This window comes from Falco biarmicus, chromosome 6 (genome assembly GCF_023638135.1).
Source record: "Falco biarmicus isolate bFalBia1 chromosome 6, bFalBia1.pri, whole genome shotgun sequence".
In the NCBI taxonomy this organism is placed as follows: domain Eukaryota; kingdom Metazoa; phylum Chordata; class Aves; order Falconiformes; family Falconidae; genus Falco; species Falco biarmicus.
The window spans coordinates 38608208-38626883 of record NC_079293.1 but is presented as its reverse complement, the minus strand read 5'-3'; the positions used below and the strand labels follow the sequence as shown (position 1 = coordinate 38626883).

Sequence of the window (18676 nt, the reverse complement as noted above, 5' to 3'; positions counted from 1 at the left end):
TTATCAGCAATGATTTGTGTGTTCTTATTCTGTTTTTCTGTAAGCATCAGGTTTATGGCTGTTGCTCCATCTTGTTGCTATCTCCAATAAGGAGACAGCTGGAGAAATTCTCCAGGGTTTAGGAAGATTCTTCTCCCAAAAGTCTTTCAGGAAGAGGGCTTGCCTGGGGTGGCTTCATGCTGACAGCTCTTGCAGTGTTGTGTGTCTGGCTCCGAGGCTCTGGCTGAGGCTGGCATACCAGAGCGGCTATAGATAACTTCCTAACGCTCTTTTGGGGAACCTTATTAAAACTGTCATGGCTTTCAGTTACATTTCTACTTGTTTTCAGGGGAATTTGTGAGGATTTAGCGGTGTTAAAGATCAGGTCACATCTGTGTAAGCATACTGACTTTATGCAAGTAGTTAACACATAGAGTGTCTTAAAATTACATGGGTGGAAGGCTCTGTGAAAGTGCAAAGCATTTTACTTATTCATTTTGACCAGTATATACTGGAAAACTACCTGAGACAAAACACATTAGTCTATATAGCAGTTTTTGAGTGAAAACAATCTGCAAAAAACAGAGAATCCCCACAAATGCTTTACAAGGCAACCGTCAGCCTGCACTGTGCTTCCTTGTTTGCTCCTGCCAATGCCAAGGTGCTCAGTGCAAAAGTATTTCTGCCTCACAGGGACTGCTTTTGACCTCTTTGGCCATATTTACTGAGGAACTACTCTGCCTGCTGGAGAAGGGGAGGCTTTGTGTGGCTTTGAGTGTTGCAGTCCAGGAAGAATGGCAGGGATCAGGGCTGCGGGTGGGAGCTTCTGTTTACTCACCGATTCCCTGGCAATTCACAGCAACAAGGAAGCAAACATTGGAAAGGTTTGTGGTGCAGCAAGTTTTAGTGTTCAGTTCTTATCCAAACTAAAGTCAGCTACCAGCCTAGGCAGTGTTGACTTTTATAAACAAATTCTTACCTATGAAACCTCAACCATTAAGACTACACCCCCATGCCTTTCTGAGATTACAGGATACTAAACTGGTGGAGAAGATCAACTATGATGGACAGTTGTTGGGATTTTTATTTTTAGTGGGATAAAATCTGATACTGTCAAGTTAGTCACTCAGAGATCTCCTTATCAGCGTCAAAGTTGGAATATCTTCTTGCTGTTGGTGTCAGGGAGTTTTTCTCACAAAATCCAGTTCTTCATGGTTCCTTACCTGCTGTGCAGCGGGTGCAGTGCCTAAAGCGAAGTATGTGTTTGGAGAGACTCTTGGCAAGTGTCACCTGTTTCCAAATCGCACCATTCTTAGTCTTCAGATTATATTTCTCTTATTTGTATTTTGGATGAAGCATGACCAGGACAAGGAGTTTCCATGCTCCTGGTGCAAAATGTGGTGTTGGTGGGACAGGCCACCAACAGCCTTTTTATTGCTCCAGTACTCAGTAGTAACTGAGAGTAACCTTCATGCTGCTCAGCATTTGAACTTTGTACCCTATGAATAACTAAGTGATTTTTATGGGTACGTGTTGTTTCCTAGGTTTAAAAAAAAAAAAAAAGTCAAACAAAAAAACCCCAACCGACTTGCATATAGCATTATACTCAGAAAAATCATTGGCAGGTTGGAAGTTTTAGCTCCACTCGAGTTTGACCTGAGGTGGGGAGGCCCAGGAATGTGGTGTTCCCTTTTAAGCTTTGGAAGGAATTGCAACATAGGGTCGTGGGCTCTACTCTTTTCTTTAAATGTGATTTCTTAGCCCATACTTTCTGATCTGTCCCTGTCCAGTCAGTCCTCTGCCTTCACTATACCAGCTTGCTTTTTTTTTTTTTTTCACTCCTATTGAAGATTTGTTCTGTAGGGTTCTTATTTTAGCGTACAAGCACCTGCCCAGACAGCCCAGACTTCTGTTGTTTTACATTTGTAGATTTCCAAAAAGTTTCCAGTGGAAGTGCAGATTACTTTAAAGGGAGTTTAAACCTGCAAACAACATAATGTTTCCTAGCTACACATAATGTATCTGTCAAAGCAGGTATCGAACGTGGTAGGGTGTGTATACATCTTATGCAATCCACTTACATTAAAGTAGGAAGAAGACATTAAATAATTTTCCTGCTTGCGAATGAAGATCTTGGAGACTCTGCATTTCTCAAAGAATGTGAATAAACTACCATAGAAGACAAGATGGGGGAGCTCACTAGCTTCAGCTGCTGAAATATAGCCCCCACCCCAATTTTTTAAGGTAAGTAGCAAATGCCTGCCCCCTGCCTCAGAAAGACCTAAAGTGTCCAAGTGCCTAAACAGGCGAAGCAGAATGTTTGTGTTGTGCAGCTGTCTCTGCCATACCGCTCTCAGGGAGAACAGATGCAAGCTGTAGCAGTGTTAGTCTATCTTTCTGAAATAAACATTCTTGTGAGCTACTTAAACATCAGGCGGTTTTCTAGCAATGTTTTCCTTTGTGGTTTTTTTTCACTTGCCATTTGTTTTCTCTTGTTTCCTCCTGTTATCCCCATTCCCTGCTTTTTGCAGTCATCTTTGCACATTAGGCACTTTCTCTGAATTTAGAGGCTGAAGATTTAACTGAAAGACAGGGTCAGGACACTTTGGCAAATGCTTCTAGTGGTAAACAGGTTTTGGTTTGTGTTGTAACAGAGCCTTACATCTGTTCCTGTTTGTCTGAGAGTTTAGGATTTAATACTGAGAGAGCAGGCAGCACATCTGAGCCATTTCAGCTGGCAGAAGTATTGTGATTTTGTAGTTTTTTTGTATTGCATGTAACTTAACAGTATTTTCATGTGTGTATATTTATGTATACTTTTCTCTGTACATAAATAGATATATATATGTTTTACAGTTTCTGAAGTTGGAAGATACTCTACATTCAGCCTGGGCTAAAAAAAATAATCTCTTGCATGGAAAAAAAAGAAGGCAAAGCACAGGATTTACTATGTCAGTATGACATGACACATTTGTTCATGGTGGGTTTTATTGCACATCTCTAACATGGATTGCAGAAAGCAGGGCATGGAAGCAGATGCTTTTAAGGAGGAAGACCATATGTCACAGCAGACAGCCAGTGATCTGGCAAACACAGTGCCATCTTCCAAAATAATGATAGAGAAGGTCATGCCTCCTTTATCCCTGCGTTGGGTTGACAATACAAATGAGTCCTCTAGCAAGCAGTGTCCACTTTTATACAGTTCAGAAGCTAGTGGTATGATAGGCAACAGTAATGTCTCCACAGATAACTTGGGCCACAACCAAGCTTTTCAGCATGCAAGGCAATTGCGTTCTCCAGCCAGCTCTGATATTTTTCCTCAGAAGTTGACTCCCAGTGTAACCCAGGATGGAATTCATGATGCAAGTGACACCTTGGAAATGTTCACTCCTCTTCTGCTCCCTGCCTCAGAACCTGGGACGAACCACTGTGCTCCTACCTACAAAAACATGGAACAGGTTAGTTTGCTTTATACAATCATTGAATTTATAACTGCATATTATACATTTCTGATAGCTGTACAGCCACTTCAGGAAGAAAGGGCCTGTAACTTTTGTGTCTGTCTATAGGCAGGAAGCTTTACTGGCAAGCACTGGGAAGTTCATCATAACCTGGTGTCTGATGCTGTTGCTCTAATGCAGGGGTCCTCAAACTACAGCCCGCGGGCTGGATACAGCTCCCCAGGGTCCTCAATCCGGCCCCCGGTATTTACAGACCCCCCCCCGCCGGGGGTTGGGGGGGGAAACCAAGCAGCCGCAGATGGCCTCCTGCCACTTCATCCACGCGCCGGCCCCCTGGTTAAAAAGTTTGAGGACCCCTGGCCTAATGCATCTACGTAGTAAAGTGCTTTTCCCAAGAGGCAATTAATCAATTTTTCTCTTGTTTCTCTTGTTTGATAGTTAGCATTACCTACCTCCCTCTGGTGAAAAAGATTGCATGTTCTGGCTCCATGTTCTCATGTGGGTAATGGTTGTGGGGCATGTTCATGTTCTTGTTTCCATATGTCTTTCTGTCAGTTCTCTTCTCATGCTCCATCTCCTTTTTACCTTTTTTTCCATTTCTTTTTCATTTTCTTCTTAGTTTTGACAAAGTGATGGACAGGCATAACTCCACAGTAACTCTTCCACTGAGTGCTCTATGTTTTTCCCATAAGACAGGAAACAATACACTGCTTTAGTTGCATATTTTAAAGAAATTTAGGTTTCCAATACAGTTGAAATTATTATTTAGGATGTGTCTATGCTGCCAGTCCTCAACACTTCCTCCACTGGAAGTCTATCATCATTTTAATATTTTTTGCTGATGGCAAAATCAGAAGTACCTGTGCTAACAAGTCTGCATCGTTTGCCTCTTGCCCTGAGCCCACTTCGCCTCAGGGCTTCTTTTCTTGACACCGTTGGTACCACCTCTGCACAACAGACAAGAGTTAGGAAAACTGTTGTTCTTCAGTCATATGTTGGGAGACCTGCAGCTGGGCTGTGCCAGTGCAGTGCCTCCCAACAATCTAAATGTCCTGTAGCTGAGGAGTGCCAAGGGGGGCATGGAGGCTGCCCTGCAGTTCCCCACTGCCCTTCTCAAGGGGATATTTAGGACCCAGTCAGGAGTCCTCACCACCTTCAGCTTTTATCTAGTGAAGACTTTAGTACTTTACACATAGGGACAGGAAACTTGTTATTCCTTGATTGCTGGGAAATTATTAGTGTAGGTAAGGCTGCAGTTGCAGATGACTTCTTGTGAGTCCGAGGACTCTGCTGCTTCTTTTCTTGGGTGACATAAACTGGATCATTAAGTTTAATGACCAGAATGTATCCTGTGATACCCTAAACTGTCAACAGCGGGTCATAAAACCTGATACTTGGTCATTCTTTGTTCTTTGGTGGCTTCTGGCATTTGCCTATGTGAATTATGTGAAATGTTCTCAAAAGATTCCGGTAAACAAAAAGTGAATTTGGGGTTTGCTTTGTTACATGGTGCTCCTGAAGTGGTACCAGACAGAGAGGCAGTAGAGGTAAAATGATGCTTCCAGTCAAACTGCTAGGAAGCTCCTGGCACCAACAACATGAGGGTGTCTTCATGCTGGAAGTTTTAGTTCTGCAGCAGATCTGGTACTTCACAATAGATTAAAAAAAAAAAAAAAAAGACAGAAAAAAAGACTTGTCTCTTGCACTACTGATCTCTGGTTGTTTAGGTTGTTCTGGTTGACAGGACAGAAGAAACAGATGAGTGGGAGGAGGAGTCGAATAAAGATAAACTCAGAAAAGCAGAAGGCCAAGGGAAGCTGGATAGATGTGTACCTGCAGGGAGGCATGGGGGAGTGCCTGGCCTGCAACAGGACTGAGGAACTAGTGGCAGCAATTTAGTCAGGAACAGAGTCAGTCCTTTCTCTGCCTTAGTGAAGATTTCTGTGGAGGCAAAGGTTGGACTTATTCTTCTCTCCTTTCATCCCTTATTTTAGACAATGCTCGTATTTCCTCTTAATTGCATCTGTGCTTTGTGGATATTGACTTTTGAAAGCTGCTTTTCATTGATGACACTGGTAATTTCCATTTATCAGATTGTTCAACAAACAATTAAATGTTAGGTCCTGGTACATTTTGAAGTTGTACAGTGAAGCCTGGCTTGAGGGTAGCATCTACTCTGATGTTGTTCTAACATCTTCTCAGTGCAAAACTTCTCTCCCTTTTGTGCTTTATCTTCTGTGGTAAGGAGATCCCAGCACACAGACCAGAAGAAAATGCAGGCTGATGTGAGGCTGAGTAGCAAAACCTGGCAAGGCATGGATTGCCTGCACGCTGTCAGTGTACCCTTTGAGCTGTAAAATGGCAAAAGAGTTTTAAATGCAAATGTCAACATTCTTTATTAACAGTAATACACACTTTAAGAAATACCTACCCCAAAATATGGATATGGTGATTCTTTCTGATTAAAAACCATCCAGAAATATAGTTTAATACTCTTATCTTCATGATATTTTCAGACTCCAGGGCAGCAGGACCAGGTGATGAGGCAGCAGATGGAGCAGCTGCAAAGGCTGGTGGCTGAACAGCAGAAAATCATTGCACTTTACAACCCAGGTACTCAGGGAATCCCTCCTGGTGCTGCGGCACCCTCACTTGCTAATGTTTGCACTCTAGCAGTGAAATGCGGCAGTTTCTTAAAGAGATTTGATAGTTATTTTCGGGGGGGATCTTTCTCTGACAGTTGGACTGAAACATTCATTTCTTTACGCACATTACACACAAGCTGTAAACCCCAGAAAACACTTATTTCCAGCTTTGTATATTAAAATTCCAGGAGAACCATGAGGAGTCGTCCTTTATGTTTAATAACAGACCTGTACAGACTTCTGTTGACGTACAGATTTGAATGGTACGGCAGAAAATTATAGTATAGTGGTGAGCATTACAGAAAAGCTGAAATATCCTTTTTTTCTGTACCTATATATAAAAGTCACAGCTTTTACCTAGAAATAGGAAGAGGAAGAAAGTCAACACACCATGTTTCTGTTAATAGACTCTTACCTTTAATAGTACAGCCTGTTCCTCACAGCATGATACAACTCCTTGAACAGCTTCATTTTACCAGTGGCATTGCCAGAAAATGCCATCTGCTCAGCAAATAAAAAAAGAGGAGCCCTCCCTCCCCTTCCCACCCTCTATCCACAGCAGTAGCACATCCTCCTCCGTATGTGACCCCATGGTGAAAGTGGAATTAAGGGAAATCCTGTAGACTTGTGACAGCATTGTCCTGGCTTTAGCAGGGCTGCTTGTGCATAACATGAGGCAGGGAGCATCCATAAAGGCATAGGAAGGCTGGGTGATCCTTGGATTGCTGCTGCTCCTCATATGACCTGCTGGGGAGGCAGCTTCGCCTAACCCATGTGGCAGGAGCCAAAGCAGCTGAAGGCATCCCCTGACTGCATCTGTACAGTGATCTGGCATGAGTTTTCTCAGTCTGATTTCAAGCTTCTTTGCTCAGTGGAGGACCTGCAGGGGGTCTCATTCTACTAAGATCTCAGAGGATAGTCAGAAGAACTAGGAGATGGTGTGCTAGAGTTCAGTGTAGCCTCATGGGATCTTGCAAATAGCTTTTTAGAGCTAAAAAGCTACATTTTTGTTCAGCACTTTCTTCCTGTGCTCTAACCATATATAGTGTGAAGAAGTCCTCTCAGTTAAAGACAGCCATGTCTTTTGCTGTCCATCCATGCATATATAAAAATACTTCATAGCATACATAGTTTGACTGATTTGGACAGAATCATTTATAAACAAAATTCTACTTCAGTTGCCATATAAGGAATATCTACTGTCAATGGTCAGCTCAAAACAATAGACATTACTTTAGACAGAGTTAATGATAATAATAAAATCATCAAGAATTTATGGTCTCTTGACTTCCCACTGTCCCCCACTCTGGAAACTCTAGGATTTGCCACTTATTAGTTGGCTTTAGGGAAACATGGCCTTACATTATTGCTGCCATAAAAGAAACAGAAATTTTAGCAAGTTTTATCTACCTCACTGATGTATATAATAGCAGTTATTAGCCAACAAAATAAAAGGGTTTAGAAAAGTGGAATTAAACAACATTGGCCAGGTAAATCCTTGCAGGCTTTTAACTTCCCTCTCCTCCCAGTGTAACAAAAATGTAAGAAAACAATAAACCCTAGTCTTTTTAATTTATGTATATGTATGCATAATTAGATCCGTATAAACATACCATATGGTCTCTGCTAGCTTCAAGTGTCAGTGTTTTTGAAGAATATCTGAGCTCTGGGGCTTTGCTTCATTCAGTCTCAGCTGAATGGGGTCAGAAAACCTCCTGAAGGAATGACATATTTACATACCCAGATGCATTTAGCTAGCATCTAAAGCCACAAACAACATAGTTACTTGCATGATAACTGACCAAAATCTGAAAATTATTATTTGTTAGTGGAGGCAGTGCAGGCTGAGGGTAGCAAAGGACGTTTCATAATTTGGTCCCATTAAGCTTTAAAGAGGTAAAATATGAAGAATTACTAGGGCTATGATTTATCTTATTATGATAAAGGCAATTGCTTTAATATTGCCATGCATTCAAAGACATAATACAGTGACCAACAGTACAATCAAAACCTCATTGAACTACAGGTTGTCATTTCAATGTGTCATGATAACACAGACAGAAGTGGCTTAGCCTGCCCGCTAGCTGTGCGGTTAGAGCATCTCTCCAGAAGTAGTGAGTTGGGCTTTTTTTGGTGTCTGTGCCAGACAGGATTTCAATCCAGAGATCAATCTTTTTCCAAAAAATGGCTTAAATGGGGGCTGAGGCAATATCAGTTGCAGTCACTCTCTTCTTGTTGAAGTCAGATCATAGGACAGCAGGGAATCATGATGTGGAGAAAAAAAGATAAGAAACAAACCTAGTTTTATAACCTTATAAAGGGGTCTCTTTCCTGGAAGTGGTGAGCCTGGCCTCTGGTCCCTATGCAGAACTGCTTATCTTTTCCACTTGGGAGTCTTCTAATAAAATATTAAATATTTTTTTATTTAAACATAAATATAAAAAACCCCTAGCTATCCAAAGCTGAAAGGAAAACTTTCTCCTCTTTTGCACTGAGGAGTCCCTTAGAGATATTTTGCAACACTTCACTTTCACCTGCTAAGGGACGTAAGGAGTCCTAGGGGAAATATGTGTTTCACATGCTTAGGAGTACTTTGTAATTTCTTTTTAATTCAGCATCCCCATAATGTATGATACTTTTGGTTATGACAGATAGCTGTAGCAAGCATGTTTTAGAATTTAAATAAAATAACAAAAGCAAAATTTGATTATTTCACTCTAAACATGCAAAGCACCTGGGAACATGAAAGCAACAGTGTTTTTGTGCAATACCAGTTTAGCAAGAGATTTCTAGTTTGGTGCAAAATATTTGCCTTAAGCTTCTCTAATTTTTCTTCTCTGCTAATTATTTTTAGGCTTTTCTGTTTCTCCTGGGATACCTTCCCACCTAGTAGCCACAATGCCACCCCTTCCATGCTTTCCGGTTGCTTTCACTCCTGTCCAGTTCCCATCAGAAAATTCTTCCCAAGTTGAGAGCCCAGAGTGGTTACAGACCTCTCCCTCAGCAATGCACTCTGCTTGGCAAAGCAGATCCACGCTGTTTGTTCCAAATGAAAGCAGTTCAGAAATCTCAGGAGAGCACATGCAGCTTTCAGATTCAGGTGGGTAAAAAGCACTGGAAATCTGAAGCTAAGGCTATTGTGCTGTGCCACTCCTGTGAATTTTTGCTCTTGTTGGTGAGTGTTGCTGATGTTATTGCAGGTCAGGGAAAGGTGTTTTGTCTTTACAGTGGCTTGCTATAAAAGCTTTTAAAATATTTTAAGCTTGTTTTTGCTTTTTGAATCACAGTCCTGACTCTCATACTGACAGAGAAATTTGGCCTTCTAGATATAAACGGAGCAGAAAGTCATTGAACTGGAAAAACTAAGTCATATGAAGTAGGAAGTATGTTATACTTAAGGGGAGAAGCATAAAAAGTAGAAAGTGGATATAGCTTCCAAAGATGAGAGAATAAGTTTCTTTAGCTAAGAAGGCCTGCTCTTTGTCAGCAATCTTGGTGTTTCTCACATTGATGCAGAGCGGCATTGTTTGGAGGAAAAGCAATGTAAGGTGCTACTTGGCATCTTGTCTTTGCTACACTTTGCCAGCCTTGTCATCTGTGGGAAGACATCAAGAGGCAAGAAAGAAGAAAGAGTGATTTGCAAGAAATCAAAAGTTGATTTCAGAATGAAGAGGAACAAAAAGGAGTGGGAATGAAACTGCTTAAAGGGGAAGATGATGTAAATCAGACCTGCATCCTGGATTCCTTTGAACTTTTATAGCAAGACCTGGCTGTGAAGCTGTTGAGACAGCCCTGTAGTACAATTGAGACTTTAATTTCATATTCTTCAAGCTAGCTCAGAACCAATACTCTCACTGAAAGTCTTGACTTCTTCTTCTGCCTTGCACTATGATTTTCTTGCTGGGTTAACCTGAACCTGGGTCAGTTGCCCAGTGATGTTTATCAGAGCTTCAGAAATACTTCTGCCAGCACAAATTGGGGAGGGGGGTGTGGGCTGCTGTCACATATGAGGACAGCAGAAATCTGTGAGCAAGAGCACACTAGGACAGGGGGAGGTATGGCTGCTTTTTTTTTGGCAGCAGCGCTGACTTAGACCTGCTTCATGTGTGTAAAACTAAGGCGTGAAGGTGCAGAGGCCTTAGTACATCAGGTTAACTCCTGACTGGCAGCTGGTCAGTGCAGTTGCCTTTGAAATACGCTTCGCTTGAATGTGTGCTTGAGGACTGGGCTGAACTGAGACCTTCCTGACTGTTGTGATGAGCGTGGGCTTTTTACTGCTGGAAAAATAAACGTGAGTATACCAACAGCCTGAGTAACATGTCACATTCTTATTTAAAGGGATAAGCACTGAGCCATTGCTTCCGTGTACTGAGCGCCCCACAAAAAAACTTTCCAGACAAGATGCTCAAGAAGAGAACAGAAAAGAAAACAAAGGTGAATTGCACAGCTGCTGAGACACATTGTTCTTGCCTTGCATTGGGAAGTGCTAGTCAAAAATTCCGGTGCTGGGACACGTCTCCTATTAGAGCATTCTGGAGACAGCATAGCCCCACACGTAAGGCTGTGCAGAGGCACTCATGCGGTCTGTGTCCCTTGCTGCCATCAGCCTGCTGTGTCACCTCTGCTTCCTCAGCAGTATTCTGACACAAGGCAGGTGAGAATTTTGCAGAAACGGCACTGCTTGTCTGCTGTCAGACTGGAGATTTTTGGTGTGTAGCTGGGAAAGGCTGAGGGAAGGATGGATTCCTGCTGTTGGACCAGAAAGTCCTTTCACTGTGTTGCAAAGTACTTCAGTAGCACTGGGTGCATTAATGTGACTGTGAGCTATAACGTTTCCAGCTACAGCAACAGTGTGTAGTACAAATGAGCCGGTAAAGGCTTTTTGCTGGAGTTGAAAGGCCGAACTTGAGCTAAAAAAGCAAGTCTCTATTAGCTGACACTTAGAAAAAAAGTTTAAATTAAGTGGGAGCCTTCTTGTTGTAGTGAACATAGACAGTAAGCTTCAATAGGAAGAAGTACAAATTTTCACTTTTATGAATAGGAAATGCTCAGTCAGAAACTTTCATGTGTACAAATAGTCCTTGTTAAACTCTTTAGTGAACTGGGCTGCAGGTCACATAATTACAGACACATGAGTAGTTCTAGCAAAGTGTCTCCACTGCAGTGTTCTGCAGCGAACACATTAACCAAGCATTACAAATCTCTAGATGCAAGGAGTACAAATCATACCATTTGCCCTTTCCTTATTTCCAGCAACTAGACTTGAGGATCAGGAGCTTCTATTTTTCCTGGGTTGCACCCTTCCACCTACTTAATTCAGTTGTGTTCTATAATGTGTTTTCAAAAACCAAAATCTTGCATGTGCTGTTGAAAAGATAAACATTTCTAATTTATTTTGTGATGTTTATTTTACATTTATTCATTCTATAAAGGCTTTGTTTTCATTGACCTTTTTTCTGCTGCTTAGATAACAGTCAATTAAAAGAAAGGAGTTCCCCTGAAACTTTTTCTGCTGTCAAAGAAGAACAAAGAGAACAAGTAAAGGAGGAGATTTCCCCATCTCCCTTTGGCATAGAGGGGAAGATGAAGACTAGAATCACAGAAGACAGGTGAGAAATTATCTTCGTCAGACAAGCTACAAAAGCATGTTTTCCTTGATTGTACACATACTGTATGTGTTATATTTGCAACACAAAGGCTCTTTCCTTTGCTTGAGAGTGGCAGGTATGCATGGGCAGAGATTTGACAGGTCTAGGGACTGGCAACTGATCTACCTCTGTATAATAGGATGCTGGTTTAGCCAGTTTAGGTGAACTGGTTTTGCAACTATGATCTTCAAAGGGTAGAAGTAAAGCAGAAGTTGGCAGGGAGAGACAACATCTTTTGTTATGCCATCATTTCTTCTGCAGTGGCCATCAGTTTGTGATGGCAGCATCAGTCTGAGTAGCTCATTCATCCTTGTCCTTGCTCTATCTCTTCAGCTGTACCAAAAACAATGTTTATGTGCCTATATAGTGAACAGGTCAGCGAAGCGATCCTTCTTAAAATTATCTGGAGAGAGGAGATATGTAACTTTTAACTTGGATCAGTTCTCTGATCTAGTTCATCACTGCATTGCAGAAGGAGTTGTACCAGCACACTGAGGGGGTGCTCATGGCTAGGCAGGAATGGGTAGGTTGGCATTAATGATGGAAGTAGAGTTGTTACCTTTCCTCAGCTGATGCAGATAGAAGTGGGAGCTTTTTTGGCACACTGAGCCTTCCATTAAGTATAAAAGAGAAGCAGCAAACTTCTAAAGAAGTATGGACTGAGAGTAACTGTTATGTGTTTTATTGCTTTAACCATGAGGGCATTGGGCAGAGAAGGAAGAGAGGGACCTCCAGAACAGAAGGCTGGGAAGAGGTGGCAGGACCATGAGCACCTCTGGGCAAGTGGGCCTGTTCACATACACCTTTTTTGGATCAGCAGTGAGCTCCTGAAATCTGTCTCCCAGTCAGCCCCACTTGTGCTTTGGTTGACGTTGTGGTCTCAGCATGAGCCAGTTGACACTGAAGCCCAGAACGTACTCCAGCTCTTCATGACATTTTCGCTATGGGACCAGGCTGCAATTGATTTGAAGTAAATTTCCTTGAAATGTGTATTGCCTAACGTGTCCTCATCAACATGTTTTGCTCTACAAATCTAATCCTATTAGGCCATGCCAGAGCCAGACTGACAAACAAAAAAGATTGCACGTGGTGTTAGCTGTACGTGGGATATAGAACGAACAGGAATGATGTGCTGCATAACCAGTACCTCTATTACACCCAGAACTTTTTAATATTCAGCAGAAATTATTAGTAAGTGACTAAATTAAGGCTCTAAGCACATTTCCGATGAAATATGTTAATGCACGCTGTATTATGCTTAATTTTGAATCAGCGTTCAATTTGTCCCTCCACAACATTATAGACATTATTTTTCTCCTCTATTACTCTTCACCACCTAATTCAAACCACTCTGTCAGAGAGACAGTGAGTTCTTTGTGACTGTAACCAGCTTTAGGCTGGAGAAAATGTCTGAAATATTTTTCCTTTTGACAATTTTCTATTTTTAAGGAAAGACTGATACCAGTCAAAAAAATGTTACTACCTAAAAGCATAATTAATGTTTAGTCTAGACAGGATGTTTTAAAATTAGACTTAGATGTCACATAATAGTGGGTTTTTTACTAATATGCTTCACATTTGAAAAAAATTGCAGAGAACATGTCAGTTCTAAACTCAACATCAGCTCCATGAGAGTTATCAAAAGAAAATTAATTGGAGAATGTTACAAGTAAGCGCCTTCTTGTTCCTTGCCTAGACCAATCACACCAGCAGCTGGTATCAGACAGAAGACTTCTGAAGAATCTGTTGAAGAAAAACTCAAAGCAGACAATCATCTTATAGAAAAAGAGCAGAAGGAGCCGCAGGTACTGTGCTATTGGTGCATTCACTTTGGTTTTGACAAGTTCTCATGGGCTTGGGTATTGTGTGGGCTCTGTTTTGGCTCATTACATGGCAGCACATTTTTCCACTATTCTATCATGTGATACTGGAAGATTTTTCCCGAAAATAAAACCACTGTATTACTCATTCCCAGTCATACTACCCACTGTTTCCCACTGGATTCCTCTCTTTTCACATACTTTCTGGGTCACAGTTTGTGCCTGAGTCTCAACACGCTTAGCTAAATTAGATCTTAAGGTTGATTCTGTTTATTTATTTCATAATAAATAGTCCATGCGGTCTCTTATGTGCCACTGATGCAACAACGGGGGCATTTCTGAATACAATTTTTATACAAGGATCGAGTACAGTAATACTGTTCTGCTTTTTGCCGTATGTACGGTTTGAAATGGGTTTGTCTGACACCTCTAGGTGTCAGACTCAGCACTTCGTTAGTCGTGTTGACTTGGAAGATGCACATTTTGTCACTCAGGGATTTTCTCTGTGCTCCCTGGCAAAATAGCATCTCAGGCTGATGCATTTATATATTTCTGTGTCACACTGTAAAAAACACTCACACTTCCTTTAAAAACAAAGAAAGAAAGAAAGAACTTTTTTCATCTTCTATCATATAAACACTTACCACCATTTTAACCATCTGACTCTACTAATGAATTGATGAAGGTGTCATATAGCGACTGCTTCTAAAAGTTCCTATACCTTCCCTGTAATCTCAGGGCTGTTACTTATGTACTCAGTTATCCACAGCCAGTGTCTTTAAGACTTCTGGTGTCTCAGGTTTTTCAATTAACATAAATATCTTCCTTTTTGGAGAATGATTCTCAAACTGTGATTGTCAGGATTTTTGGTGGTTTTTTTCAGAGCAAGGCAAAAGTAACACCTCGGAAGGCTTTTCTGAAACGAAAAGAAGGTATGGCAAGGCTTAAAAAGAATAAACAGAAGCTTTTAAAAGAAGACAGCAAGCATTACAGAAGAGCTGGTTTGGATTGCTGTGGTCGTTTCTCCCAGTCTGGCCAAATGGATGCAGGTATACTGCAGCCAGGGGAATGCTCTCAGTTAAATCTGCAGGTCAGTAGCTCCGTGCAGATAAGTACACATGAAAAAAAAGCAGACTGTGCTTTAGCTGAGTGGGAGATCAAAGCTCAGGCTGACTATGAAGCAAAAGTAGTTGAGCAAAGTGCAGAAGAAAAAGAAGTGATTGGGAGAGATGAAGACACAAAAGAAAATGATGTTGACTCACCGCAGAGAAGGTGGCCTGAAATCCTCCAGCCATGCCCTGAAACTGTAATAGAAATGAACCTACAAGCAGGTGAGGAAAGAGAAGCTCATCATATGGATTCTCTAGGACAAGCAGACAGAACTGATGGAAGACCTGTGAAGGGCACCCCGCAAAAGGACCTCGGCAGTGTGGATCAGCCTCGGAAGGGTCATCTTAAAGAGGGAGAAAAAAAAACCTTGGAAGTCCTGCAAAAGCATTATCCACTTCAGGATTTAGAAGGACACTGCATCAAGGAGGGGGAGTGGAAGGCAGGCCCTGCGTTCACACAGCATCAGAGGTGGGTTCAGGTATGGCCACAGGAACTTGTTTCAGGGGACCAGAGCTCTGAAAGCAAAAGACAAATCCATACTGGGTTTAAGATGGTCAATGGTAAGATAGTAAAACTTACAAGTAGCTCACCTGAGGCTGTGGGAGTGGGAAGCTCATCCTCAGCCTTGCATCAAGAGTGGCAAAGGAAGGGGACAGCTGCCTTGACCTGGCACGTTGCATCTTTGCCCTGTGAGTCAAGCTGCTTGTCCTCCAACACTGAAGATGACCCCAGACCTCACCGTGTTCAGTACTGCTCCCAGTGTGAACTTCAGGGAGTCGATCACACTGACAGACATTTGGATCTCTCTGATGGTGATTATGCTAGTGATGAGCCCAGTGGAACTGAAAAAATATCTGTTAGAAGATACAGCAGATCACCCCCAAGGAAACAAGATATTCAAGCCATCTCAAGACAGCAAGGTCTCTCCTGCAGCACAAGCAGCAGCGATTCCAGTACTGGGGCTGTCAGGCTGAAAGGGAGCAAGGCTTGCTCTTCTCTTCAGCAGCCCCCCTTTCATCTCACAAGATTGAAAAGGAGAGAGCATGAGCCTGAATCAAAGAACAAGAGTAGGGCCAGGTATGCTCAGAGCCCACATCTGCCATCCTCAACAGCGGCTGGTGAGATTCGTGCTTTCGAGATTAAAGGAATCCCTACAGTGGAGGAACCACAGAAAAAACTGTTTACAGACACATTAGGTAAGAGCTACCCAAGTTTTGATTTACAATTATTTTCTATAGGGGGAAAAATTTTCTCTTGGATTTATGATTTGTTCTGCCCGTGCTCCCTAGATAACATTCACCTCTGTCGGTGTCTCTCAGCCCTAAACTGGGGGGAAAAAAGAAGAGGGGAGAGAGATATTTGCAAGCCCCCTGTTGTCACTAGCCATTTTTCCTAAGTCTGTTGCTTGAGATGCACTTTCAGGTGCAGACTTTAAACCCATGAGATGAGTGAGAGGTTCAGAGAGTCCCTGGAGTCAGGAACTCCCCTGGAGTTCCTGGTACCTTAGGTATGTTCTTCCTACTAATGCCTTTACAGTGAGATGTTCATGTTTTCTATTTACCCTTCTCAGAGATAACATGACTTTAACAAAGGTGGGCAAAATAATTTCTCAAATTTGCATGTTTTGTTGCTAAGACACAGAGAGCCTCACATCAGTGGAAAATAATGACTGCCTAAGAAAATCTTCACTCACTTTGTCCTGAATGAGCTCCCGGTTCTTTGGTCAACCAAACTTTCTAGCTGTTTGGCCCAGATGGCAATGAAACAGTATCCTGCTTGAGCAAGATTTAGTCCTTTTTATTAAACTGTTTCTTGACTTTTCTTCTCTCTTGGTTTCCATTAAAGGTCTTCACCCACACTGGCTCCTCATCCCAAACCCACTGTCTGTCTCTTTATGTAGGATCAGTCAAAATCAGTTGTCCTGCCTGCAATAATCACCGGGGCAGAAATACTCTGTTCTGATGGCTCTCAATTGCTCTTTCACAACTTGCTAAGCACACTCTGTGTCAGGCTGCTGTTAAAAAAGGGTTCCTGAGGCCTCTTTGAAAGTTATACTCAAAATAAGGTTGAACAATCACGTGACATTCACATTCCTGAAAAGGAATTTGGCTTCCGACACCAATATATCCCCAAATCCGTTTCACTTATCACGCTTTGTAGGGCTTGGATTGCACTGCTAAGAACTGTGCTAGGAATAGAATACTTGCACAATTAGGCAAAGATATATTAATTTTTTTTATAGATTAAGCAATAAAGCTTAATGCGTTTATGCAGCCTGTGGTTTTAAATACATAGAGAGTGTTCATGTGTATTCACAAAGTTCAGTGTACTAACACAGATGTCTTTATAGAAGAAACTCAGAGCATCCTTACCAGCGGATTAGAGAATGGCATATATAGCAGAGGAACCCCTACCCTGAACAGGGTGAGAGAACAAGAGAAAGGAATGCATTTTCACAGGTAAATCTGTATACACCAGAAATTGATTTGTGTGTGCAGCGAGGCAAGTATTTCCTTTAGGATCCTTAAAATCAGGTTGCTAACTCTTATTTATTAGCTAGCTTCTTTTTGAGGGCATCTATGTTGTCTCAGAACTCAAACGCTTATTTAGCTGTCTAGATTAAAAGTAAAGCACCTAACTGAAGGGGGCCAACTCTGAAAATACTAATGCAGTTTGCATCTCAAAGCTCAGTAATGCCAAATGCTTTTTGAAAGTTGCTGAACAACTTCAGACTACACTGAAATGAATAAGAACTCAGGATAAGTTGTTTTATGGCATTGTGCCTCTGATGGAGTAAAGGGTAAATATCTCATATTCTCATAACTCATTCACATGACGTGCACCCATATTTCTGAAGTTAACAAAAAGTATATAGCATATATCAATGACACAGCATTGTTATTTCAGGAATACCTGTCTTCAGACTAGAGGATGCATTTGGTACCATATAAATTAAGAACTTGAAAATTCAAGAGAGTTACTTCTGTAATTTGTAATTATTAAATACTGAAAATTGGTTTGGTTTGGTTTTACATCTTCATAGAAGTAAAATAGTTCCTTACCACAAAATCCCTGCAAGAAATAAGATTTGAATCTATGAGGTTTGAAATGGAAGTGCCTTCACAACTGTAACTACAGGTTATGCAAATGCCTCTAATAAAAATTGAGCATGCTCACAATAAAATCAAATGTGTATTTTTAATGTGATGAAATCTGCTAGAAATTACTAGGTACCATCTACTGTAAACACAGGAGAGATTATTTTCCTCTTTGCATTTCAAGCCTAGTTCTTAACTAGTGCCAAATTAGCATAATTTATTGATTTGGATTTTTGTTTTAATATGTAATGCAAAGTAAAAAAATATTTTTCACATCTGCTTGTCCATTCCTCTTAATTTCAAAGACCATGGGATTAGTGCCAAAGGATATTTCTGAATTACATTTATTGGTTTGTATAATTTCCTCTTATAGCTGCCTTTCAGCAAAATACTTTCAATGACTTAAGAATAAATAGTTTCATTAAGGATCCTTCTTGCTTGTGATCTTGCAAACATATTGAAAGATGATCTCCAACTGACTGTGATAAGTGTTCCAGATGTGAATATTTGTGGGATTTGGCAGTTCATAAAACTGCTAATGAAATTAGGTGTTGCTCTTACTTTTACTGGTGTAAATTTGAGCTGTGGAGTGATGTACTGGTGCAGAATTACTGCAGTGCTGCACTCTGCCAGGACTGCATTCGCTGCCTACTGACAGTGCTGCCTCACAGATGACATGGCTTTGATTTTTTTGTAATAGTGCAGCTTTTTTTAAGAGGTTTCCATGGATTTATTCATGTCATTAGCCATAGTAGCCCCTAGCATTTCCACACAGATGTTTATCCAAAAATGCCTGCCTGGTATAATGTATACATCTTTTTGCTCACTTTTTGTAATTTATGAACTAAAACTAATTGCAAAAAGCAGCTTATCCTCCTTGACTATATTGGCCCTGTGCTGAACCATGCAATCCAA

At 41.3% G+C, this 18676-nt stretch overlaps 1 protein-coding gene across 1 annotated transcript in view; it reads left to right on the top strand.

Annotated features, from left to right (window-relative positions):
* The first annotated feature begins 229 nt into the window (after nucleotides 1-229).
* Nucleotides 230-18676, top strand: part of LOC130151850 (centromere protein J-like) — a 41454-nt gene continuing 23007 nt past the window's right edge. The window contains exons 1-8 of the mRNA XM_056344629.1: nucleotides 230-3437; nucleotides 5957-6053; nucleotides 8940-9185; nucleotides 10424-10519; nucleotides 11553-11694; nucleotides 13430-13538; nucleotides 14437-15859; nucleotides 17014-17122. Of these exons, the coding sequence (XP_056200604.1) occupies nucleotides 2985-3437; nucleotides 5957-6053; nucleotides 8940-9185; nucleotides 10424-10519; nucleotides 11553-11694; nucleotides 13430-13538; nucleotides 14437-15859; nucleotides 17014-17122 (2675 nt within the window). The 5' untranslated portion in view covers nucleotides 230-2984. The remainder of the gene's footprint in view (nucleotides 3438-5956; nucleotides 6054-8939; nucleotides 9186-10423; nucleotides 10520-11552; nucleotides 11695-13429; nucleotides 13539-14436; nucleotides 15860-17013; nucleotides 17123-18676) is intronic.